We start from the raw sequence: 27,439 nt of genomic DNA on the forward strand, positions 1-27,439 counted from the left end.
ATGTTTCTTCTGATAAATGCCTAGAGAATATACTGTTAAAACAAGAAAATTTTCAAAGTTATTTGAGACCAAGGTCTCATCATGAAAATTTTAGCCTTCTGCTGTGCAAAGCCATTTTGGAATCCTTGGCTACGTTGACTGCAAAAATATAATTAAAAAAAACTGTTTTTTGTGGAGTTTTCTGAGGGACCACCCATGAACTAATGTTGCCTCATTAAGCTCCATCAAGTCCACCTTTAGACTACATGAAATACAAAAAGAACCAACCAATTTGCACGATTTTCCTAAGCTTGAGGAAGTCTAACATTCATATCTTGACACTGTATTGTAGGATATTGACGCTAAGACAGTCCTTCTGTAGGCTGTACAAATTGTCCCTAGTCCAAAGGCTACGCAAAACATTTGACCCTACCCTTTTATTACCAATGGAACCCGAGGTACGAGCACTGGAAAATCCCATTTTTATGTGTGTTGTTTTCAAATATATTACATATGCATGCTGCCTCACGCATACCGATACCAGGTTTTTGTAACCCCCGAACATCCTTGACCATTCCAAGGAGTGCTGTGATATTGCTGGGTGGACAGAACACAATTCTGATTTTATGTTTCTTCAGTATTCTGCTGATCTTAGCAGAGATAGTCAAGCAATCAGTAGAATGGCTACCTTCCCAGTCTCTTCTTCTTGTTTCTTTTATGTTTCATTAGGTCATTGTGTGGGTTGTAACACTGTGGATGCCCCGGGTTGAATAACTGCTGTCCGTGAACACCCACTGTATGTGTTCTAACTGTGTTGTAAAGCTGTCTGGGTCGGAAAGTGCCTCAGCTTGGTGTTAAGTGCACCCCATTCGTCTGTGCTGGAAAGTTGGTGTGCGTTCTTTTCCTATACTGTTGACCATCATTCTCAAGTTCCATGGTGAACTTAATATTGGGGTGTCTTTGAGGTCAGGTACTAGTCCAGTCTTTTCCGTCCATGTGGCCAGATGACAAACTGTCATATCTGAAGAAATATGTCAGCTGGTAAGCAATAGTTTTAAGGGCAATATTTTCGAATTTCTCCATAAACAGATAAGGGCCTACCCATCACCACCCCTTCAGTCTGCTCACAGAATTAGCACTGACAAAGGAAGTAAGTGTTAAAATATGCTTGAATCCAGCAGATATCCGTCAAATCTCTCACTGATCAAATCTACTGTGTCCTGAAGTGGTAGCCTGGTGAATAGACACACAGCATCAAAGATGACCATTACGACTGTGTTCGGGATTCATAGGTTTTTGAGACATTCCATGAAGTCCGAGTAGTTGCGGATGTGGTCGACACACTTTTCCCACATATGGTGCTAACACCCGCAAACACCTGTTTAAGATAGGTGGCTGTAGGGTAGATGGCTACACCGATATTGCTCGTGATCAGATGAAGCGGTACACCCTCTTTATGGGTCTTGAGTAATCTGTATAGTCTGGGTGTTACTGGTGCCTTACCTTTCAGTTACTTGACAACTTTCTCATGTCGCCCTATTTCCTTCAAATGGGCCTTGGTTTTCCTGTCCACTCTATTGCTGGAGTCATTTACTAGTGGACTGTAAGTGGGGTTCTCTAAAAGTTGACAGATCTTCTGTGCATAGTTGGTCTTCTGCACTATGACAGCACAGTTCCCCTTGCAACACCAGTAAGTTTTCATCTTCTCACAAAATTTTGAGGGCTATCCTCTCGTCTCTTAAGAAGTTCATTTTGAGCAACCTGGCTCCTCTCCAAATCTCATCTGCAACATCAGATGGTAGTGTGTTGACCAATTGCTCCACAGAGCTGATGAAGTCACAAACCAGTAGGTCTCTAATGTTGAGGATAGTTTTGTGCAACTGCACTAATGTAATTTTGACTTTGACTGCTCGCCTGAAAATTACATTGCTAGTGAAAATGGATTGTTATAGGTCAGCTTTTTGCACCCCTTTTTTTTTATCATTTTTACCGCATGACCTCTACCAAAGTAGTCATGAAGAAAATATGCATGGTTTTGGAAAACTTTTTTCATGGGTAGTGGCTGTTTGTCATTGCACTTACTTTTTCCACCCTGTTATGCACCTCTGAGAGTTCTCTTTCTACTGCTGTTGTGTACACTTTTATACACATAAACATGGTGATTATAATTAAAGTTTCAGTTTCAGAACACTGTAAGAAAAATAACCACTGCTCAGAATGTCTTCAAATGTAAAGCAGAAGGAGGGGAAACCTTATGGAAACAAAAACAATTTTATGAAAATTTTACCACTCGATGGTGCTGTAAGTGGCAGAATAAGCAAGGGTAAGAGGCTATTCCTCTGTTTGCACCTGAGATGCTCAGTATAAATTAACTATGGACATGTGTGTGAGCTGACTGGAAAATGTCCTGCATTGCTATCCATACAAAATTACCCATGTCCAGGAGTTGCACTTTGTTATAAAATTTCTTGGTATCATGGAAGAGGACAATGAATGAGTTATGAGATGGGTCCTGCAGGTCCTATTACCAGCACCATTATTGGTAAAAATGTTATGAGAGTGCTTTGCTCACCAATATCATTCCAACCCTTCAACAGCTTGGATAGGATCATTTTTTATGCAAGATGGTACTCCTCCACATATTGCACAGCCAGAGAAGCAGCTGCTGCAGAGGAACTTTTTCTCAGTTGCAACTTATGGCAGAAAACTGTGGACAGTTTATTGCACACGTCTTGGGCCAGTCTCATTTCATTGTCGCTTTCAGTTTTTGGCTTCAGGACAATCAAAAACTGATTTTTGCCATCCAACGTGCTGCAGTTTGCCACAACTGTTGAATGCCGAACTTGTGCATTCATGCACATTGCACAGTACAGACGGTTTAATGTGCAAATCACATCATAACCAATGTACTGCAATTTATTTGTCATTTGTAGCCAAACTTATTTAAATTATGACACTTACGGTATCATCTAGCTAGGGGGAAAATTTTTGTTTATTTGTTTTTCTCCATAACGTTTCCCCCTTTCTTCACTAATATTCTATTCAAATTTGATGTCATTCTGAGCAATGGTTCTTTTTTCACACCATTTTGAAACTGGAACTGTACTTAAAATCACCCTGTATTTCACTCTCGCCTATTTTCTTTGTGCGTATTTTCCACAAAACATTTGAGCAAACACTCATGTCACTGTTGCTGCTCAATTGTTCATTGTTTTCTGTTCAGTATTAAACGTAAGAACTGTTGTGGTGTGTGTGCTGGGGGGAGAACGTGTGTGTAATGAGAGAGAGAGAGAGAGAGAGAGAGAGAGAGAGAGAGAGAGAGAGAGAGAGGGGGGGGGGGGGGGAGGCAGTGGGGGTCCTCGAAAAATGAAGACTACAGATATTATTCTAATCTCTCTCTCTCTCTCTCTCTCTCTCTCACTCTCTCTCTCTCCCCAGAAAAATCTAAAAACGAAGAACACCTCCAAAGTCAAATTTTCCCATGCCGCCATTTATCAGTTTACCTGTAGTTCATGGCAGTCTGTCTAAATAGGCCAAACACACAGAAATTTTAAAACTAGGTTTTCTAAACATCTCAGAGCCTTAAAAAGTGACGGTACGCAGTCTACTGTTGCAGATCTTCTTGTAGAACAAAGCCACCACCCAAACAACATTGAAATTTATCTTATGATCCTCAGAGAACGCAATAGTCTCTGTCACGAGGAGAACTACAACAAACAAAAAATAATGATACAAGGAACAAAAGTCTTGAATGAAAATACATACCTTTGCAACAAAACACTGTTTGCAATACTCAATATGCAAGGGCATGCCAAATAATGCTTCTGAATTTTCTATTCTGTTCTCAATATTGATTGAGGTATTACACAAGCAGCAGCGTGTTGTAGTTGAATTTCTAACCACAGAAAATGTTTGTCCACACATGGAGCACCTTCTCTTTCAGTATGATAATGCCAGGCCATAACCAAGCTGTGCAACTCCTGCAATGATCAGACACCTAAGGTGCACGTTGTCATCGTCCTCCATATACTCACAACTTCACACCATCCAATTTTCACTGTTTCCAAAAGTTAAAGAACACCTTTGAGGACTAAATTTTGAAAGTGATGAAGCAGTGCAAGCAGAGATGGGTTGTGGCTCTGTCCATGGAGTCAAATATTCTGCAGTGATGGTATCACATTGAAAGAAATGTGTTTGTCACCAGGGTGACTATGTGGAGGGATAAATATGTGGGCAAGCAGAATAAAGATGTAGGATGTTAATAAAGTTTGTTTTATTACAAAGCTTTTAAGAGTTTCACTTCAGAAATTGGCAGGCATTACTTTTCAGCACCTCCTCACATCATACATACATTTTCCACCTTAAAAAAAAAAAATTTACATATTTCTTCATGGTTATTTTGCAGATGATATGCTGTCCAAAAGGATAAAAAGGCACAAAAAGCTGACCTACAAAAATCCATTTTCACTAGCAATGTGAACATTCACCTGAGCAATCAAACCAGACAAAATGGACGTGTTGTAGTTTTAGGCCTAATATAGATAAATGACCATGAACTTTGCATTACATTTTACAGAAATAAATTTGACCTGCAGAAGATGACACATATGTGTCAAAACTTGTCTGGGTAAACAAAAACATAAAAAAAATGTGTTAAGCATTATGAAGGGATGTGGTGGGGACAGGGTAGGGCTGCTAGGTGCAGTCATTAGGGTTTTCTTTTTTTGGGGGGGGGGGGGGGGGGGAGACACTAGTGCATGCATTATTAGATTATTGAAATAGAAGGCTATGTATTGCTGGTGTGGGAGCATGGAAGGGGAAGATGAGTGAAGGACAGGTACTAGTGAAGGTTGAGGCCAGGGGGTTGCAGGCACATGGGATATATTACAGGGACAGATCCCCCTGTACATTTCAGAAAAGTTGACATTGGTAGGAAGGATTTACATGGTGCAGGCTGTGAAGCAGTCATAGAAGTGAAGCATATTGTATTGGGCAACATGCTTAGCAACTGGGTGGTCCAGCTGTCTCTCAGCCACAGTTTGTCAGTGGACAGAAAGCTTGTTGGTTGTCATGCACACACAGAAAGCAGCACAATAGTTGCAGCTTAGTTTGTAGATCACATGACTGCTTTCACAGGCATCCCTGCCTCTGATGGGATGGGTGACGCCTGTGAACAGTCTGGAGTAAGTGGTGATGGAAATATATATTACATCTAGGTCTATTACAGGGATATGATGCAAGGGGTTGCGAGCAAGGTTGGAGTAGGTATGGACAAGGATATTGCTTAAGTTCAGTGAGTGGCGGAATACCCACATGGGAGGAGTGGGTAGAAAGTCTACTCCTCATTTCAACGTGCAATGAGGGCAGAGAAAACAACTCAGTTGCTCCAGTCATGGGTGGTACTGAGTCACGAGGGGAGTGCTTTGTGGCTGGACAGTGGGAATGGGCAGGTGTTAGATGACTCTAGAGACAAAGCATGGGAGACCTGTTTCTACACAGGATTGGGAGGGTAGTTTTGGTCTGTGAAGGCCTCATAACTACAGACTAGGCTGTATGGAAGGGACATAGGTATTGCTGATGGTTGGTAGGTTTGATATGGGTGGAGGTACTGATGTGGTCATTTTTAAGGTGCAGGTCAAAATTAAGAAAGGTGGCTTGTTTTGTTGAGGAGGACTAGGTGAAGTGAATGATGAGGGAGAAAGTGTTGAAGTTGTAGAGGAATGTGGACAGCATGTCTTCTTCTTCTTCAGTCCTGTTCAGGAGGCTGTCAATAATGAATCTGAATCAGTTTGGGATTCCGGGTGGCTAGGGAAGAGTCCTCTAGATGACCCATGAATCAGTTGGCATAGGGTGGTGCCATATGATGCCCATTACTATATTTCGGATTTGCTTGTAGGCAATGCTTTCAAAATTGAAGCAATTGAGGGTGAGGATATGGTTGGTCATAATGATCAGGAAGGAGGTTGTACATTTGGAATCAGTCAGGTGTTTGGAAAGGTAGTGTTCAATATCAGTAAGGCCATGGACATCTGGGATGTTAGTGTAGAGGGAAGTGGCATCAATAGTGACAAGCAGGGTACTACGTGGTAAACAGACAGGAAATGTGAGAGTCAGGAGGAGGAAATGGTAGGTCTCTTTTATACAAGTGGGTAGGTTTCAGGGAACAGCCTGAAGGTGTTGGTCCATGACAGCAAAGATTCTCTCAATGGGGCACAGTAACACTGTAAAGAAACAGATCTCAAGTGCCTTGCCTCTCCAGGCAAGTACAACCTCTCACATTTCCACTGTCCAGCCACAAAGGAGCACTGCCCTAATGCTGCAGTAACACCCATGAGTGGAGCAACTGAATCACATTCTCCTCCAGGATGTTGAGTATCTCTCGTCGTATGCTGAAATGAGGAATATCCTACAGACTATTCTTCCCACCAATCCCACAGTGGTATCCTGTTACCCACCGAGCCAACGCAATTTCCACGTCCAACCCTACTCCACCAATGCTTCCAACCCCTTGCCTCATATCCCTGCAATAGACCTACATGCAAGGCCAGTCCCATATACCCTCCCACCGCCATCTATTCCAGTGCAGTCATGTAGGACTACATGCGATCTACAAAGCTGCAACCACTGTGCTGCTTTCTATGTAGGCATGCCTACCAACATGCATTTGGTCTCTATGAATGACCACTGACAATCTGTGACTAATAGAATGCTGCCCAACACAACATGCTTCATTTCAGTGACTGCTTCACATCCTGTGCCATCTGGATCCTTCCTACCAACACTAGCTGAATTCCTCCGTTGGGAACTCCACCTGCAATATATCCTACACTCCCAGAAATCCCCTGACCTTAACCTTCAGTAGTCCCTGTCCTGCTCCCACCCTATCACTACACACCCACTAGTCTTTTTCCCCTCCTCTACTTCCCTCCTTGTCCACCAAACTCCTACACCAAACCTTCTGACTGCACCTAGCAGCCCTACCCTGCCCCATCCACATCCCTGCATGCTCCCACAAATGGCACTACACCTTCCCCCACCCCTAAACTGCCATCACTCCCCCTCCCTACCACAACCTCCTCTTTACCCACACCACCCACAGATTGCTTCTCCCATCTGACACAGCTGCCATCCAGCCTCCTCAGCTGCCAGACAGTGGACTGTGTGTGTGTGTGTGTGTGTGTGTGTGTGTGTGTAGAAGAGGGTCTTCTGGCCTAAAGCTCAATTCATAGCAGTCTTTTTGTTGTGCTTTTCTGCAACTCAGTGTGTCCTCTATATGGTGAGTAACACTGTCGTTTTCATAATATTGTCATTTTCCATCCACGATTTTCCACAGTTTGTATATTAATGGTACCTGAGATTGTGTTCTCCCTCAAACTGTGTAACTAATTACAAATAATGCTTGAGTACTGTGCATGATTCCCCTCTGTTTTGCACTTAATGCATAATATGCCAAATTTATAACACCATTCGCTGCTACTGATACATATTGAAGATGAGAATGGAGATAGGTTTTTTATTGACTATGGGGGAATTATTTGTCTTCAATACATGCAAATAAATAAATAAATGAATGTTTGTCTGGATTCAGCTCAGTACAAAAAGAATTATCATTTACTTTCCTCAATACGACCTTTTACATTGTTCGAACAAGAAGTCAGACTAAATTTTATAACAAACAATGGTCATATACTAAATATTTCTTACTGTAATTACAAAATATTGCTATGAAATTATAACCATAAGACTAGGTCTTCCAAATTGCACTTATTTGTTTTCAGAAAAGAGAATAAATATCCAGTACAAACCCATGGCACAGTAGTAGGAACTTAGGAACTTTGAGGTGCTAGGATCCTGCAAGGTGTTACTGTAATTTACATAGGAAGAGAATCAAAAGTGTCTCCTGGAAATACTTGCAATATTCAAATACAGACTGGCTATGAAGGTACAAATTGCACTGGATTTCTTTCTAGTGACGTAACTGTCAACACATTTTTATATACCAAAATAAAATAGAATCAGTCTATCTTATGAGGAAAAAGAATAACATTTGGCACACAAATTAAGAATTAACTACTAGTGAGAACAGCAAAAAAGGGAACAAAACAGTACAATATTTAAATAAAGAATTATGAGCTGTCTAATTATTGAACAGCTAAAGAGTTTATTTCTGAAGTGTCTCAAATCTAAAATTTTATCTTTCTTATGTTCTTTCTGTATTACTCAGTTGTTCTCTGGCAGACTGCCTTATTTGTCATGTTACAGATGGTTTGAAAATTTATTATTTTAATCCTCTTACATGCCTGCTGTTTTGTTTCCAATATATTAACTCTTCCTGGCCAATCCATGGATGCAAACACATCATGTGATGACATAGATTCTCCCATGCTCTCATCACTACATACAGTAAAATGATGGCAATTTGGTGCTGATGGATTAATTCGCCTGTTTATCTGTATAGATACAAAAGATCTGTTTTGAAGTATTGCCAGAAAAGTTGTTCCAGCAGAAAGAGATTTCAAACACATCTAGAATAAGCAATATAAGAAAGGCAAAGTACATAAACATGCCAGCGATGGCTCACTGCAATGACTAGCTGGTAGCCTAAACATTACGTTGGGAAATTTTGAACTACTTTATTTACTTGTGCTGTCTGCAACTGTTTCCATACAATTATTGTACCAAAGTTGAGTATTGGCCGAAGTGTTTGATACAACAGCCAACATTCTTTTCCCATTACAAAAACATTTTACCAGTTGCTTAGGTTCCAGAAAAGCAGAAAACAACTGTGGAAAATGGAACAAAGTTTGCTACTAATTAAACCATAAGATAATCAGAAATTTAGCTGCCTACATGTACTAAGTGAGAAATGGTTTCCCAGTGACTGGAGAGAATCCACTAGGTGACTTACAGAAGTCCAAAATGGACTTCAATATAGCAGGAATGAAATACATTGAGATAACAGCCAGTGAAGTAGATCACACAACCACCTATTCAGACCTCCTCATACTTCATACTCTTAAGGAACAAGAGTCTGAAGATATCAAATTATTTTAAGTATACAGATATCTTGAAGCAGCATACTGCAATGTTATTCTGACAGTTCTGTCTTCAGCAGAGCCTGTCTTTCGAGATACAAACAAATACTGCATTTGTGTTAATTATTTGATATCTGACTTTATTAAATGAAATTTAATGACATTTTTAAACAAGTCCTTCTGCCCAAAACGTCTCGAGGTCATGTCACCATTTTCAACAATCCCATAGGTTTACAGTTTTTGTAACTCAGTGTGAAACTTTACCAAACGGTAGCAAAACATAACATTCTGAAGTTATATCTGAATTACACCTTTCAAAAATAAAGTTGTGGTTTCTGTTGTTTGCCATTTAATGGATTTAAGACACCTCAAAAATAAGCTTTTCAATCATTACAGAAAAATGCTTACATTACAGCTGTGAAAACTTCAAAACAAAAAATATCTTACAGGTGAAAGTTTGTTTTTGGTAACAAGGCAGTGACCTTTAAAAGTTATAACCCTTAATTTATAGCACATTCAGAAAAACTGCAGTTCAATGGCTAAACATGAGTGTACTCAAGCTAACAGAATGTAAGAGTTTGAGTGCATACTAACAAGATATTATGGTCACATTATTGCTAATGTTACTAGAATTGCAAGTTGCATAGTCAAAATATAAAACTACACAATTAATTACCTTTCACACAATGGAAAGGAAAATAAAAATAAAAATCAACAAACAGCAATGAGTCACACCATAAGGAATATTGTGGCCTTGCCAAGAGAGATACACATTTGCAAAAATCGACGATTCCACTCTGCACATAGGGAAACTTCATCGCTCACTTCATTCTGATCCATCCACTCTTTCTTTTCCATTGGCTCCCGAGACAGAACTCATCTTTGTTCTCAGCTTGCATTTTACGGTACTAATTAAAACAATATTGCTGACACAATAGTATCTGACTGCATTGGAAAGCAGTATTTTTTAATAGTTTATTTCTGTTAACAAAAGTTTCATCTGTAACTTCATCATCTGACAATTAAAATCTTTGGTAAAATTTGTTACAGTATTTCAATTACAAGTACTAATGTACAGAACCTACCAGCAATGCTGAAACAGTTGATTTTTTTCATTTATTACAGTTCCACTCTTTTCTTTTACTTATGTTGCATAAATATTTATTTTTTTATACAAAAACTATAATGGTACCATACTTTAAAGCTCAATTGTTTTGTAAAGTTGTCTTCCCTCTCCCCCCCCCCCCCTTCCTTCCTCCCCCCCCCCCCCCCACACACATTTTTTTTTTTTTTTTAAACACCAAAATATTTTGTCATATGCATACAAGATGACAATAATGGTACATTGACTTGTCTGGCAAGATAGTAAACACATTAAAATATTAAATAAACACACAGAAAATTCTACACAATCAACATCAAAAGTCATTCCCATCTGCAAGTTAAAAACTTGATCAGGGAGATGGGGCAAAAAATTCACACATTGTCTTTCTTCGGTCAGTACAACTGAACATTATTATACGATCTACTACGACAATAGTTCAAAAATACATTGTGTGAGCTGGACATAGTGTTAATTCTTGACAATTGGACCAAATTTTTAAACAGGACAATGCAGGAAGAGCAAATGTTTCATAATTTTTTCCTCCATTTTCAACACAAAATATCACACATAAGAATTTTTTGCCTGTGTGAGTGTTTGGGGAGTGCTGTTTGTGTTCCTGATTTTTCTTTTCTTTTTTTTCTTTCTTTTTTTTTTTGGTCATTCCCCTCACTGCCCGCAGCTATGCACTGATGGCAATTATTTCAGTTTGACAGCATGAGGTACGTGCAGTGCAAATTGGTATGTTGCCTGTGAGAGGTGTGAACGTTCTCAATTAGTTCAGGAGGAGTTATTGGAGGAGAAAGCCTCCGATTGTGGTGGTCCTAACAGATAAATACATGGTTTTGTATTTATCAGTTGTTTTTGACTATCTTTCACCTCAGCACGAACTACAAATTTGTATCTGTCTTCCACGTCAGTGACTTTTCAGCTGCAAACATATAGTACCTCAGAGGGTTTTAAACTGCGACATGTATTGACACAAAATCTTTTGCAGCACCATTTGATAATGGCCTTAAGGGCTAAACTGCAATTATGAAATACATAATTTCTACAGTCAATGGCAAATATGATGTCCTTAAAAAAATAGGTTTCAAATGCCTAATCTTTGCACAGAGATACTATTATCTGCAGCAAATTTGATTATCATAAAAAACTGGAAATTCCAGTACAGGCTTTGTGTTGTATTTTAAGTTAGGAAGAAGGGGGGGGGGGGGGGGGGGAAGAAAAAGAATAATATCACTATCTACATAAAGCAATTCCTGAGAGAATATAATTGATCCTCACCTTTCTGCATTATCTTCCTCTAGTAAAGAGATGGTTATCACAAAACTATTTTTGTAATTACTGTCTTACATTAAATGTTGTCCTGAAACTGTACACAAATAATAATTATATCTTACATTAAAAATTGAACTATTTCACTTGTTCAACATAACAATGGATTCTGGCACACAGTACAGTCCCAGTTTAAGGTAAAAACATGACGTGCTGGTTCTTTTTTATTTTATCAAACATATTTTTATGCACGTAGCCAACTTTGAGAAAAATTAAGAGAGGAATAAACATCTTGAATGCACACTGCAGCAGGCAAATCCACAAAGTCTACAGGTAGCCTTTATGTTAGATTAAATACAAAATATCTGACCCTAAAGATATTGAACACAATAAGCAGCTGATATACGAATCAGCACACAGCACTACCATCACAATAATCATATGTATTCTAGGCAATCATTTATAAAATTTGTTTTAATACACAAAATAGGCAAGCTGATGGCTAAAATCATTTTCTTGACATTCTCTGACTTTATGAAAATAATATAAAAATAAACAAGATTAAAAATAATAGGATATATTTTAGTATAAAAAGATTATTTATATGTATTTATCTTTGTATTGGACATTGAAAAATAAACATTTCAGTCACAATAACAATGTTTGGTTTCATTTCATAAAAACAATTTCCTCTTTATTTCTGTGATCGTGTATAAATACCTAACCAACCTGATACATTACGATGTGAGTTCTTCTAAGAGTGCTTCTGCAGATCTACCCTCCTTCTGAAACCTATCCATGAATCGTTTTGGTACTGTCCATTCCAAAAGAATCTCAACATTTTTTTTCAACCTCTCGCCTTCATCCATACCTTTGTCAGAACAGGGTTTTCTACCTGACATTTCAATTGATTCACACAGTACATCATCAATGAGGCGCTCCCCAAAACCTAACTGCTCAAGCCTTTCAGATGTTGAGATCCTTTTTAGAAGTATTGCCAATAACATTCTCATTTTTGCTATTGGCATGGGAGGTACAAGTGATTTGTCCTTATCGTCACTGTCTTTTACTTTATCCAGAGAGTCACCACCGTCCTCACATGCATGGTTAACTTCTTCTGCTTTGCATGTCTGTTCATGTGTTTCCAAGTCATTTTTTGTCTTGAAAAACTCTCGGCAGCGAATACATAAGTAAGGTTTTGCTGTTTTATGAATACACAGCATATGCTTTTTGAGATGAGGCAACTGAGCAAATGCTGCTGATGGGCAGAGAAGGCATTTGAATGGTTTCTCACCTGTATGTCTTCGAACATGCATCTTCAGAGCAGCTGAGTGTGCAAAGGCCTTTTTACACACTTTGCACTGATACGGCTTCTCCCCGCTATGAACACGTCCATGGACCTTGTAATGAGAAAATGTAGAAAAAAAGGTGAAATTGTTGTATGAGAAGTTAAAGAGTTGCAATTTTTCAATTGGAAACATTGTTACCAAAATGGTTTCAAAATAATCTGTTCAAAAAGTGGCAATATTTCCAACTGCCCAGCTGCAAAAAGAAAGTGATATTTAATAACTATGCTGTTGCCCACACAGTACAGTTTTTCACAGAAAACATAAATGCCTATATGTATCTTAATTTTGTAGACACTGTAGCACATTAATCACAGCAAAAACTCACAGTTAATCAGTTACATTTCCATTAAGTTTTTCCCGAATATTTCTCATAAATTATTTGAGGAATACTGAAGGGATCAGTTATGATTTCCATATTTGCCTGGAGCAGATAGCAGAAATGGTGGCAGTGGAGAGGGGAGGGAGAAAAAAAAATGATAGCAGCAATTACATGAATGCAACAAGCAGAATGGCTTGCCTATAAACATGTTGTTATCAAGAACATTTAATAATTGAACTGATTAATCACTCAAAATTCAAGATACTGACAGAACAGTACCCTTCTTCTGACATGAAATAAGAACAGGTGTATCCCACATGTATGTCTCTAAAAGATAGTAGTATCAAATATTGCTTCAAGATGAAACACTATTATAAAACTGAAATTAAATTCAAAGACAGTACGTTGGATTCAAATTAGGCCGTTTAAGTGTCTACAATGTTACTGCCACTCTCCATAACAGTGCTATCAATCTTCAGTGGAGACACTGAATCAAGATACTTGTTGCAGCTGCTGGGACATTTTTGATGGGCCTAAACTGGTTGCCTTTATGGTAAAACATTGCATGAGGTTGGTTGATTGGTATGTTGTTTGATTTATTTGTGGTGAGGGGACCAAACAGTGAGTTCCCATTGGATAAGGGAAGGAAGTTGGCCATGCCTTTTCACAGAGACTATCCCGGCCCTTGTATGAGAGACCTAAATGAAATCACATAAAGCCACACTTGTATGATAGGGTGGCTAAGGAAGGTTGGAGTGTTTCTGGTACTCAAAAACTTCCTCGTCAATAACACAGTGTTGTTTGACAGGTCATCATGTTGAACAATGCATGATGGATTTCATGTAGATGAGCTAAGCTTTAGTCCCACATGGCTGAGTACCTGAATGCAATATGCACATTTCATCAGCACAAACACCTTGTCAATGGCTCTTCTACAGTTAAATACAATGAGAATACATTTTCTACATTCTTTCACTTCTTTTCCAGTTTGGTGAAGCTGCAGTGTGCCACTATTAACTATTCCTTTTTGTTTTTGGGTTGCACATGAGTACCCAGATTTCACTGTGATTATTATTCACTGAAGAAAACTGGGTACAATTTTCATATGCTTTGATAATTAGCCAAAACTTCTTTCCAAATATTTGCACTAATTTTATTTACATTTAGAATCTCAGTAGCAATGTAATGCACACCCATTTTAGTCTCTCTAAGAATACTGAATATCATTCTGATTTTGAATCAAATTTCTTTCATACATTTGTATTTTCAACAGAACTTCACAATTCTTGCACAGTTTGTTCAAGGAGGAACACGCAAAGACGCATAAAAATGGAGCACTCAGTAGAACGGAAGTCCAGTGATCTCACTGGCCAATCCATTCCGTAGTTATTGTAATCCTTCAAATAGTGTCCAAACTGACCTTCTGTGGGTGCTTGAACATTATTGTTTTGAAGAATAACTTCTGCTCCTATTCCCATAAGTTTTATCTTTAACAATAATTAAACATGTCTTTGAAAAAAAAATTATATCCTGAAATTATCATTATTGTAAGATGCTACTTCCATATTTTGAATATTCTGGTGTTACGTAGTCACAAAGAGCTACTAGAGTGAAATCTGATCAAAATCCACACTTGTACCTCTATATTTACACCTATGTGTCAAACAGTTGCAATGGGGAGTGTCATAAATTATTACTTGTCATTGTCCACATTCCATTCACAGATGCTGTGGAGATGAAAGGGATTGCTGTGACACTTCTGTTCTTGGTCCAATCCTTCTAATTTTACAATCAGAACCTCTGCACAATTCATAGGTATAGAAGATCAGTATGTTCTGTGAAGACGGGTTTTCAAAATTTTATGATCAGTTTTTATGGTACTGCAGAGAAGGCCATGAAGCTTACTAAAATACATGCAATACTCTTGTGTATATGGGTCAAGTAATGTTAGATGCATTATAAGCTCATTTGCACAGCACATAAAGCTGCCTCTAAAATCAGAGTGCATCAAGAATCACTTGTCTTGCTTGACAAATTCTACAGGTATCGCATGTTTCCTGCCATGTAGATTATATCACACCACTATTTTCAACCCTTACTGCAGATAAAGATCAGCCACATATGGAGGAACTTGGTCTCATATGGTCTGTCTGTCCAGTCAAAGACGCATCCAAATGAACTGTTACAGTTGCACCTGAGTGGTCTCCAATATAACTGTACAAAATATATTGTGACATGTGAAATTATATGTGACATGTGAAATTATAGAGTCGAGGCCAGTGGTTGATTTCCTCATGATAATCTTGGTTTTTGGGTTTTGGCCAATGTCCCAATAAGCTGATGTCACCAAGGAAGTAAATAAAATATCTGGCACTGAAGGACGAACTCTGGGGTAGTACCCAACTTGGTTAGCCCCAATACAGCCTACAAGAATTCAAACTTAACACTCTAATGTTAACTGCTAACCAATTTTGTGTATTTTCATCCGTTAAAACAAAGTACGAGAAATCTTTTGCAAATATTCAGCAACTCTAAATGGTCAGCCATTACATCAAATATTCAGTGTAACAGTGTAATTTATTACATACCTGACAAACAGGATATTCAAATACACCTATTATTTATGATTCTATATCAAACTATAAAATGTTGGCCTTTTCCATCCATTCAAAGCAGTTGTTGTTAAGTATGATGATGGCAGTCTTGGGCACTCAACAGTATGGTTATCAGTGCCTTAGTTGAAAATGCAATTTATAAATCGAGCAAAGAGCAAAGAAGTCTTTCTTTATAAGCAATGTTACTATGATGGTGTCTTGTGGAAATAATTTGCAGCTTTTTTTCAGAATCTGTAACAATGTCAACATTTAGGAAGACATGAAGGGCTGCTCTTATGGGCCAGACCCATGGGGAGAACCAACCATGCACCACCCCACTAATGTGAACACTGTTCGACTCAATACTGTCTCAGACTAGGCCCTTTCACAACCTTGTCTATTATCACTAGGAAGTCCACGTTGAGGGACCAATTGTGTTAGAGATGGATGATTCAGCTCTTTATAATATTAAACGCTTTTCAACAAATAAGCAGCTTTTGCAAGTATCAAACAACGTCAGAATTTGGCTGGGTGAGGACGGCCCGCTCTGGGAAAGGCCTGGAGTGAGAACAGGCTTCTGGACAACATTTCTGCAGCTCTCTTATTCCCTAAATCTCACCAGTCTTTCTCATCATCCCTCTTCTTTCCCCTTCAGCCCTTCTGTCAGAAGGAGCCTCTGGCTCCAAATGCTTGCATATTTCCTAAACTTTTACATGTGTGGGTAGATTTTTTTTTATCTATTCAAATATAACTTCACAAATTGGTTATTTATTAATATAAATAGTGTAATTAGTTTCATGAAACTGTCTGACACTTAATGGTATCTAACATAATTAACTGACCCAATAAAACATATCTTTGTGCATTAAATACAGTTTTTCAATATTATTTAACAAATTTTTACACACAAAGACTTTACTTGAATCACAGATGTGGATATGTTAAACCTTCACCGTAGTAAAAACAGCTTCAAGTACATTTCTTATATATTTACTAAGTGTGCAGACAAGTTATCCAAAGTATTACACTAAGCAGGACTTAATTACCTGTGTTAAAATGTGCTATTAACATGCATATATCCTACAGAAAAAAGTAACTTATGTGATTGTTACTGAGAAACTATTATATGAAGACATCTGAATTCTCTTTCAATAAAATGTGAAGAAGCCCAAATTTCCGGTACAAAAAACCATGTGGGTTATTAGTTGAAGACAAAGCTGAAATAGAAATCATGCTGGAAGTTCCCATGATGACCCTTCTGAAAGACCAAACTATGCCTAAAACTCATCTAAATTGACCTCCACCACTTAGCGAATACTGTTATGTATGAAGATTGAGTGGAACACCACAGTTAAACCACCAAACCCATATTGTGAAAATGTTCATCTTCTGTGAGTTCTCTGTGGTCGCATTACTCACATGACGTGATGTCATTTCCTAATAATGATGATTTGTGGTAATATCACTACTGCATAGCCAACAGCAGTCATGAATGCAAAGTTTCATATCCACATCCCCATAATCCTATGTCTGCTGAAAAGAAATTTCTTTTGTAAGAGCCATGTAATTCAACAAATAAAAAGACTAAAATAAAAAAAAATACAATAGTTCTTTGAAGTAACACATTAGAAGGTACAGTTATTGTAGCGCTATCTCCTATTTCTAGGAGATAGATAGAGAGAGAGAGAGAGAGAGAGAGAGAGAGAGGGCGGGGATGGGGGCGGCAGAGAGAAAATGTGAATATATATTGCACATTAGCATAACTAAGTTCATTTGAAAGTACGAATAATAATTAATACACAAACATTGCCTGAATATTCTGCATTGCATTATTTCAAAATACCCCCTTTTCAGATACCATACTTCCTAGGGACAAAAAGAGAGGCTGGAGCAGCAAAAAACATACAAGGTCTGTTCAAAAAATTCTGGAATATTCGTAATTTTGTGCCAATGGTGTGTTGGAGCGAAATGCAGTTGGCATCCCTGCATACACCTATGTTTAATGTGTAACTGCCAGAAGTTTCATTATTGTATGTCTATTAGGTATTGTTCAGTGCTCTATTGAATACAACATTGAGTCGCACAGCTCGCAAATTTCGAGGTGGCAGAGTTGCAAGAGCAACACAACTGCATTAAGTTTTGCACGAAACTCAATAAAACCTTCACAGAGAGAGACAAACTGATGTAGGAAGCCAACAGTGATGAGTGCTGAAGCTGTACTGGGTGTTACAAATGGTTCACATGGCTTAAAAATGGCTGCGCAGAAGTTAAAGATGACCAGCCTTCAGGACACCCTTCAACATCTACCAACAATGCTCATGTCAAGAACGTCAATGAAATTGTGTGTGCCAATCGAAGACTGATTGTCCAAGAGACTGCACTAGAATGTAGCATTTCAGTTGGATCATGTCATGAAATTGTGACACAGCATCTTGGAATGCATCACACTGCCACCAAGTTCCTCCCACAGCTCATGAGTCAAGACCAGAAATACTGCCTCACAATCTGTGAAGAGCTTTTGGATCATGCAAATGAGAATGAGATGTTCCTTAAGAGAATTGTAAATGGTGATGAGATGTGGCTCTACAGTTATTGATGTTGAGACAAAGATTCAATCTCCACAATGGATCAAGAAAGGGTCTTAAAAAAAAAAAAAAAAAAAATCTCAGCAGGTCAGGTCAAATGCCAAAGTCATGCTGATAGTTTTCTGTGACTTTGAAGGATTAGTTCATAAAGAACCATTGCACAAGGACAAAGTGTTAATCAATGGTACTATCGGGACATGTTGTGATGCCTGTGAGAAAATATGAGAAGGAAATGGCCTAAAATGTAGAGAGACAAGTCATGGCTCTTGTGTCACAATGATGTACCCACACATTCATCCCTTTGGCATTTGACTATTGCACAAAAAAATGAATTCACTGTACTGCCTCATCCTCTGTACCCTCCAGACGTGGACCCTGAGGACCTTTTTTTTTTTTTTTTAATTTCCATGAAAACCCCTTTGAAAAGCTGAAGATTTGCAATGATAGACGAGATAACAGAAAATCTGCAGACGGGATTTTGCACATTCCAGCAAGAGTCATACCAAGCCTGCTTCTAGAAATGAAGACTGCATCAAGAGTGGTGCATCAATTGTGGAGGAGAGTATTTCGAAAGAGGCCATGCACAATGAGTAGAAGGTAAGTGCAGAAAAATTTTGTGGACAAAGTTCCAGAATTTTTTGAACAGACCTCGTGTATCGCTGAAAATGTGAATGACACCATAACTACACTATTTTAGATAAATATTAAATTCCTTTTTCAATTATTACCTTTATGTCTATAACAATTAAACAACTAAATAATAGAAGACTAAAAACATGCTATTTTTGTAGTCAAGTAGTTCATAAGATTGCAGTGATTTAAATCAATAACTCAAAACTAATAATTTAACACATACATTCATAACATTTTCTTTTAAGTTCTGCTCCACAGCTTTTATAACATGCATTTTGATGAGAAACAACCATAAATGTCAAAGCTAGCCACAGAAAAACAAAAATTTTTAGCAGCTTTATGGTGGTGTCACATTAAAAAATACTAAATTCGTAATGGATATTCAGCAAAGAACTGTTCAGAAACGAAGCTATTACAGTTACAAGATTATTTTTTGTCCCATTATTCTTGGACAGACACACACACACACACACACACCCCCTTCATGCTTATTTGTATTTACTTTATCAAATGACAGTGACTGACTGAATAAAGAACCGAGACAGCAAACACTTTTTAGAAAACTCAGTCACAAGTGAATGTTGTTGTTGTTGTGGTCATCAGTCCTGAGACTGGTTTGATGCAGCTCTCCATGCTACTCTATCCTGTGCAAGCTTCTTCATCTCCCAGTACCTACTGCAACCTACATCCTTCTGAATCTGCTTAGTGTATTCATCTCTTGGTCTCTCCCTACGATTTTTACCCTCCACGCTGCCCTCCAATACTAAATTGGTGATCCCTTGATGCCTCAGAACATGTCCTACCAACCGATCCCTTCTTCTGGTCAAGTTGTGCCACAAACTTCTCTTCTCCCCAATCCTATTCAATACTTCCTCATTAGTTATGTGATCTACCCATCTAATCTTCAGCATTCTTCTGTAGCACCACATTTCGAAAGCTTCTATTCTCTTCTTGTCCAAACTATTTTTACGTCCATGTTTCACTTCCACACATGGCTACACTCCATACAAATACTTTCAGAAATGACTTCCTGACACTTAAATCTATACTCGATGTTAACAAATTTCTCTTCTTCAGAAACGCTTTCCTTGCCATTGCCAGTCTACATTTTATATCCTCTCTACTTCGACCATTGTCAGTTATTTTGCTCCCCAAATAGCAAAACTCCTTTACTACTTTAAGTGTCTCATTTCCTAATCTAATACCCTCAACATCACCCGACTTAATTCGACTACATTCCATTATCCTTGTTTTGTTTTTGTTGATGTTCATCTTCTATCCTCCCTTCAAGACACCATCCATTCCGTTCAACTGCTTTTCCAAGCCCATTGCTGTCTCTGACAGAATTACAATGTCATCGGTGAACCTCAAAGTTTTTATTTCTTCTCCATGGATTTTAATACCTACTCTGAATTTTTCTTTTGTTTCCTTTACTGCTTGCTCAATATACAGATTCAATAACATCGGGGAGAGGCTACAACCCTGTCTTACTCCCTTCCCAACCACTGCTTCCCTTTCATGTCCCTCGACTCTTATAACTGCCATCTGGTTTCTGTACAAATTGTAAATAGCCTTTCGCTCCCTGTATTTTACCCCTGCCACCTTTAGAATTTGAAAGAGAGTATGCCAATCAACATTGTCAAAAGCTTTCTCTAAGTCTACAAATGCTAGAAACGTAGGTTTGCCTTTCCTTAATCTTTCTTCTAAGATAAGTCGTAAGGTCAGTATTGCCTCACGTGTTCCAGTATATCTACGGAATCCAAACTGATCTTCCCCGAGGTCGGCTTCTGCTAGTTTTTCCATTCGTCTGTAAAGAATTCGTGTTAGTATTTTGCAGCTGTGGCTTATTAAACTGATTGTTCGGTAATTTTCACATCTGTCAACACCTGCTTTCTTTGGGATTGGAATTATTATATTCTTCTTGAAGTCTGAGGGTATTTCGCCTGTCTCATACATCTTGCTCACCAGATGGTAGAGTTTTGACAGGACTGGCTCTCCCAAGGACGTCAGTAGTTCCAATGGAATGTTGTCTACTCCGGGGGCCTTGTTTCGACTCGGGTCTTTCAGTGCTCTGTCAAACTCTTCACGCAGTATCGTATCTCCCATTTCATCTTCATCTACATCCTCTTCCATTTCCATAATATTGTCCTCAATTGCATCGCCCTTGTATAGACCCTCTATATACTCCTTCCACCTTTCTGCTTTCCCTTCTTTGCTTAGAACTGGGTTTCCATCTGAGCTCTTGATGTTCATACAAGTGGTTCTCTTATCTCCAAAGGTCTCTTTAATTTTCCTGTAGGCAGTATCTATCTTACCCCTAGTGAGATACGCCTCTACATCCTTACATTTGTCCTCTAGCCATCCCTGCTTAGCCATTTTGCACTTCCTGTCGATCTCATTTTTGAGACGTTTGTATTCCTTTTTGCCTGCTTCATTTACTGCATTTTTATATTTTCTCCTTTCATCAATTAAATTCAATATTTCTTCTGTTACCCAAGGATTTCTACTAGCCCTCATCTTTTTACCTACTTGATCCTCTGCTGCCTTCACTACTTCATCCCTCAAAGCTACCCATTCTTCTACTGTATTTCTTTCCCCCATTCCTGTCAATTGTTCCCTTATGCTCTCCCTGAAACTCTCTACAACCTCTGGTTCTTTCAGTTTATCCAGGTCCCATCTCCTTAAATTCCCAACTTTTTGCAGTTTCTTCAGTTTTAATCTACAGGTCATAACCAATAGATTGTGGTCAGAGTCCACATCTGCCCCTGGAAATGTCTTACAATTTAAAACCTGGTTCCTAAATCTCTGTCTTACCATTATATAATCTATCTGATACCTTTTAGTGTCTCCAGGTTTCTTCCATGTATACAACCTTCTATCATGATTCTTAAACCAAGTGTTAGCTATGATTAAGTTGTGCTCTGTGCAAAATTCTAGCAGGTGGCTTCCTCTTTCATTTCTTAGCCCCAATCCATATTCACCTACTACGTTTCCTTCTCTCCCTTTTCCTACACTCGAATTCCAGTCACCCGTGACTATTAAATTTTCGTCTCCCTTCACTATCTGAATAATTTCTTTTATTTCATCATACATTTCTTCAATTTCTTCATCATCTGGAGAGCTAGTTGGCATATAAACTTGTACTACTGTAGTAGGTGTGGGCTTCGTATCTATCTTGGCCACAATAATGCGTTCACTATGCTGTTTGTAGTAGCTTACCCACATTCCTATTTTCCTATTCAATATTAAACCTACTCCTGCATTACCCCTATTTGACTTTGTGTTTATAACCCTGTAGTCACCTGACCAGAAGTCTTGTTCCTCCTGCCACCGAACTTCACTAATTCCCACTATATCTAACTTTAACCTATCCATTTCCCTCTTTAAATTTTCTAACCTACCTGCCCGATTAAGGGATCTGACATTCCACGCTCCGATCCGTAGAACGCCAGTTTTCTTTCTCCTGATAACGACATCCTCTTGAGTAGTCCCCGCCCGGAGATCCGAATGGGGGACTATTTTACCTCTGGAATATTTTACCCAAGAGGACGCCATCATCATTTAATCATACAGTAAAGCTGCATGCCCTCGGGAAAAATTATGGCCGTAGTTTCCCCTTGCTTTCAGCCGTTCGCAGTACCAGCACAGCAAGGCCGTTTTGGTTATTGTTACAAGGCCAGATCAGTCAATCAACCAGACTGTTGCCCTTGCAACTACTGAAAAGGCTGCTGCCCCTCTTCAGGAACCACACGTTTGTCTGGCCTCTCAACAGATACCCCTCCGTTGTGGTTGTACCTACGGTACGGCTATCTGTATCGCTGAGGCACGCAAGCCTTCCCACCAACGGCAAGGTCCATGGTTCATGGGGAGTGAATATCAGTACTTATATCCAGGGGCAACTCAAATGGAAAGAAAGGGCAGAACGTAAGGGTTTAATATCTCATCAAAAACTAAGTCCATTCAAATTATCCTGGACCTGGAATGTACTTAAAACAAGTCCTATGCAATAAACAAGAAAATAAGAAGCAAGGCTGAATAGAAACTGTGACTAATGAAATATTGTGTGTGTGCAATCACAAGCATCTATATGATACAAAGGTCACATGATAATCTAACAGGACAGACCATACCATAGCTCAGAACCATGAACATCAACCAGGAAATGAGTATCAACTGCAGCCGGTTGCCAACGTGCAGGCGCATCACCCCAGCAGAAGTTGTCGCCCCCGTTTCATCAAACTTCCGCATGTCAATGCGCTCAGGCTGGCCATCAGGAATGTTCTATGGATTCACTCACTGCCACATGACAACAGCTGCTTTGGTCATTGCCTCTTTTCCAAGAACATTGCATGCGACACACAAACGCAATCACTACCAAGAAGTCAGCCAGGAACAGATGCATTTAAACCCCTCCTGACCAACCCTCATCATTGAACAGCTGTGCAGTAATGTGATGTCCAGCCTGTGTTGTTCAAAATGCCATATCGATGGTGTGGCCAACTCTGCAATCACCAGGCTTTAAACCTCTGCCTGCCACTTAGAGCATTCAGGTGAACAGGCACCTCAGCATTCCACCACTTTTACAGAACTCTGAAAAGGGGCATCCGAGCCATTCATCCCCCCCCCCCCCTCCCCCCTACTGCTGAGGTATCAAAAAAGAACTTCCCTTGACGTAGCAGCCACATTGGAGAGACACACACTCAGCACTGTCACCTATTGACACCAGGCCAGAGATGCTGTGACACTGACATTAGCAGCTTCAAAGTCCAACGACTGCAAACAAACAGTAATAAAGAAATACTTTATCTATGAACTGTCTTCTTTGCTTGCTCCTGTATCCATCTTTGGTAGATAACAGCTGCCCACACCTGCCATCTCAAAAACCCTGTAATAATTGCCAACAGAAGTGTGTCTCATCCCAGCAATCTTGTTATAATTCAGTAGGCTACATGTTTACTGGTGACAAAACATTTACACTTAAAGGAAAATAATCCTCCCAATCTGATTTTATAGTCTCTCCATGTAATAGAAAGATAAAAAAAGTGACAGTTCAGTCATCTCTTAATAATCAACAGTCAACAACATTCCTTGTGGGCCCAACACAGTCTGACTCCTGGAACAACATATAAAATAAAATCAATCAAATCATTAGATTCATTGTTTGTATCCTCTTATACTTAATTTCTAACCCTGTTAACTACACTGAGGAAAGTGGCACAATCTACACATAATACTGAATTCCCCCCACCATGTTTTTCGGGCTGTGTGTGAAAGCTAAACTCAGAAACTACAACAGGGATTTAGATATGGTTTGTGCTAAAAGATGACTGATTTATGAGAAATGTTTGTATATTACTTTTTACCACTATGTCAGAGAAGTCATCTGCCTGTGTGAAGCCAAAGCAAGTCCCTAGTATTTAAGATATCAACCTTACATTCAGAAGGAACAAGTGTCAAATCCCCATCCAGACATCTAGATTAGGTTTATAGTTGTTTCTCGAACTGCTAAATGTGGATTTAAGTGGACAATATCTTGATCCATCATTGTCCAGTCAGAGCATGTTCCCTGTCTACAATGGCATTGTCATTAAACCTTAACCTGCCTCCCATTAATTTTGTTATTCTTTGCTTATTTAATGTCTCACTTACTCATGAATTCCTTTCTTGTGCCAGGCAATCAATGTTTTTTGTTTTTTTTTTTTTTTTTTTTTTTTTGGGGGGGGGGGGGGGGGGAGGGGGGGTTGATTACAGACCAGTATAACCTAAATCATACACAGAATGTGAAAACGAAGTTAAAGTTACTAGATAATATTGGGAACATTAAAACATAATTTTACTGTTAGAAAAGAAATATCTCCAGTTTGATGTTTTAAAATATATGTGCTACTCATTGACAGGGGACAAAAAAGGTGCAGATTTTATATGAAACGCAAACCAAACATACTCCACAACTAGATAATCCCTTGTGGTGAGCGAAAAATGTACAAATGTGCTAGTAAGTTGTTAAGAATAGCACTTCAAGGGTAAACTGCAGGAGTTTCATTTTCCTTGTACAAGACTGGAAAAGTGCACAATGTTGTCTCATGAATGTGCTGAGAGGCTTGAAATGCATATGAGAGTTATCATGCTCTTCCTGAAAATATGTTTCTAACTACAGAAATTGATTATCTGCTGGGACATGTAGTAAAACTACCAAATTAGAATTCTAAGAAGTTATATCTCTGATGTGTAAACATTAACCCTTTAACTGCTCTGGACATGTTAACGTGCGCACCTTTGTACCTGTCCCTGTGTGCTCTGAACATGTTTAAGCACACCTCCAGTCCTTCTACTCGTAGACACGTTCAGAGTACCAGGTAGAAGGACTGGTGGTGCACGTAAACACGCCCAGAGCACGCGGGGACAGGTACAAAGGCGCACTCGTTATATATATAAAGGTGGGCAGTGGCACTGAAATTTGTAGGCCTGTGCAAAATGGATTTCACTTCCATAATATGCTTGAAAAAGTAAATATAAGTGAATTGGTTTGCAAAAGAAGACCCGTAATTGGACTGATATATTGGTATAACATTTTTCCCAAAGTTATATAAAGCAGTGCAATAACACAGTAAGGTGGTGACAAAATACTATTGTGCAATGGAAGATGAGAGCCAGTATTATTAAGTGCACATTTCCGTTGGAAGTATGATTTGCACTTGGTGTAGTTCAGGCCAAAAAACAATGGTAGTGAGTTCTAAAGACAAAGTGATGCTCTTGGGGAGTTTCAATAACATTTACTGTAGCAATAGGTAAGAGACAGCAAAAATTTTTGAAAAGACAATTTGTACCACACTAATCTAATTGTTCAGAACACCAATAAAAGAAATGACCTCCTCACCAGGTCCTGTACATAAATTTAATAATGACTTAGAGAGAACCGAAAACTGTCACCCAATCAGTGTGAGAATTATTGCACAATAAGTTTGAGAGCTCATGCATCCAAGTTGCTGACTAGATCAATATACAAAAAAATGGAAAAAGTAATTGGGAACCTGTAACACAATGATCAGTTTGCCTTTAGGAAAGGTAAAGTCACCAGAGAGGTAGTTCTGGCATTACACTTGAAAACTCAAAAATGTTTTGTAGGATTTGTCACCCTAAAAAAAGCATTTGATGATATAATGTGGTGTAAGATGTTGATAATTCTCAGAAAAATGAGTGTACACTATAAGAACAAAAGAGTAATATAAAGTAAGTACAAGAAACAATAGGAAATAACATGAATGCCAAACTAAGAGAGAAGCTCTTGGATTAAAAAGTGTGTAAGGCAGTAATGCAGTCTCTTTCTATCTCCTACTGTTCAACCTGTAAACCAAAGCAGCAAAACAGAAATAAAAGAAGTGTCCAAGAATGGGATTAAAACAGGGTGCCAGGATACCAATGACAAAATTTGCTCATGACAAATGAAGGGTATGGGGAAAGACAATGGTAAACCTCAAACTTGAATTTTTCAAAGCAAGTATGGTAAGGCAATGGTAACCATGACCTACGCTAGGTGGTGTAACGAGTTCATCTTATTGATGACAGATGGCAGCACAATGTTGATTTCTTTCTGTGGGAGCCCACAAACGCTGGTGAGAAACAATGGTAACCCATAAATTCAAAATGGAGGCAGCAGCACATTGCAGTGAGGGAAGTTATGATATTTTTTTATAATTTTAAGGGAATTGTGTGGAGATTCCATTGATTCTGATTATTTTGATGATGAAATTAATGATCCAGATTTCAATTTAAATGAGGAGATAGAAGATTCTACTTATATTAATTCTACTGCAAGTCAAGTAAGTTTTGTTTTCCACATCATGTTGTTATTTGCTGGTTACCATTACCTTTGTGCTAGCTAGTTAGGCTACGTATTTTATTTCCATATTCAACCTTTTTACAAGATCTTGATATGAAGATAGAGTCAACACGTCTTTTAACGCAACTACATTGTGTTCTGTAAATCATGCGATGTTTACAAAAAGAAATATTCTCGTATTTGCAGGTTACTATTTTACTCATCTTATGATTAATGAGGTTACCATTTTATTGGTTAACAGCACTTTTTTAATATTACACTAACCATATAAATTTTTTTTTTTCATAGAATGAAGAGGATCGAACCAAACTGACATTGGGAATAAAGACATCATAATGAAAACATTGAGAAAAAGAAAAAAAAAAGCTAGTGAACAAACAACAACAGAAGAAACTTGCAAGGAATAGTGGACTTGAATATACTACAAAAGAAGGTACAGTGATCCAGGTGAGAAATTTAGTTGGCACTTCCTGTAGATGTTTTGAACGGATTGGGGAGAAGCTTATACAGAGTATAAACAAGTCATTCTGGAACACTGGGGTCTTCAATAAACAAAATGCTTATTTGTTTGGTTCCATGCGGCTAGAACCCATAAAAAGAAGATACAGAGGCAATGAAATTAGCAGGCGTAACAACGCTGTACGATTCAGTGTTATAAAAGATGGTTGAAGCACTGATGTCTGTAAAGTTGCATTTTTAAGCATCTATGATTTGTAGCACAACAG

General features: G+C 38.5%; 1 protein-coding gene across 2 annotated transcripts in view; it reads right to left on the reverse strand.

The window, feature by feature from the left end:
• Positions 1-10,745: 10,745 nt before the first annotated feature.
• The window catches only part of LOC124605246 (zinc finger protein OZF-like), a 59,012-nt gene continuing 42,318 nt past the window's right edge, over positions 10,746-27,439 (reverse strand). For both annotated transcript variants that reach the window (XM_047136798.1, XM_047136799.1), the window contains exon 3: positions 10,746-12,794. In XM_047136798.1, coding sequence (XP_046992754.1) covers positions 12,132-12,794 — 663 coding nt within the window. In that variant the 3' untranslated portion in view covers positions 10,746-12,131. The remainder of the gene's footprint in view (positions 12,795-27,439) is intronic.

This window comes from Schistocerca americana, chromosome 3 (assembly GCF_021461395.2).
Source record: "Schistocerca americana isolate TAMUIC-IGC-003095 chromosome 3, iqSchAmer2.1, whole genome shotgun sequence".
NCBI lineage: Eukaryota > Metazoa > Arthropoda > Insecta > Orthoptera > Acrididae > Schistocerca > Schistocerca americana.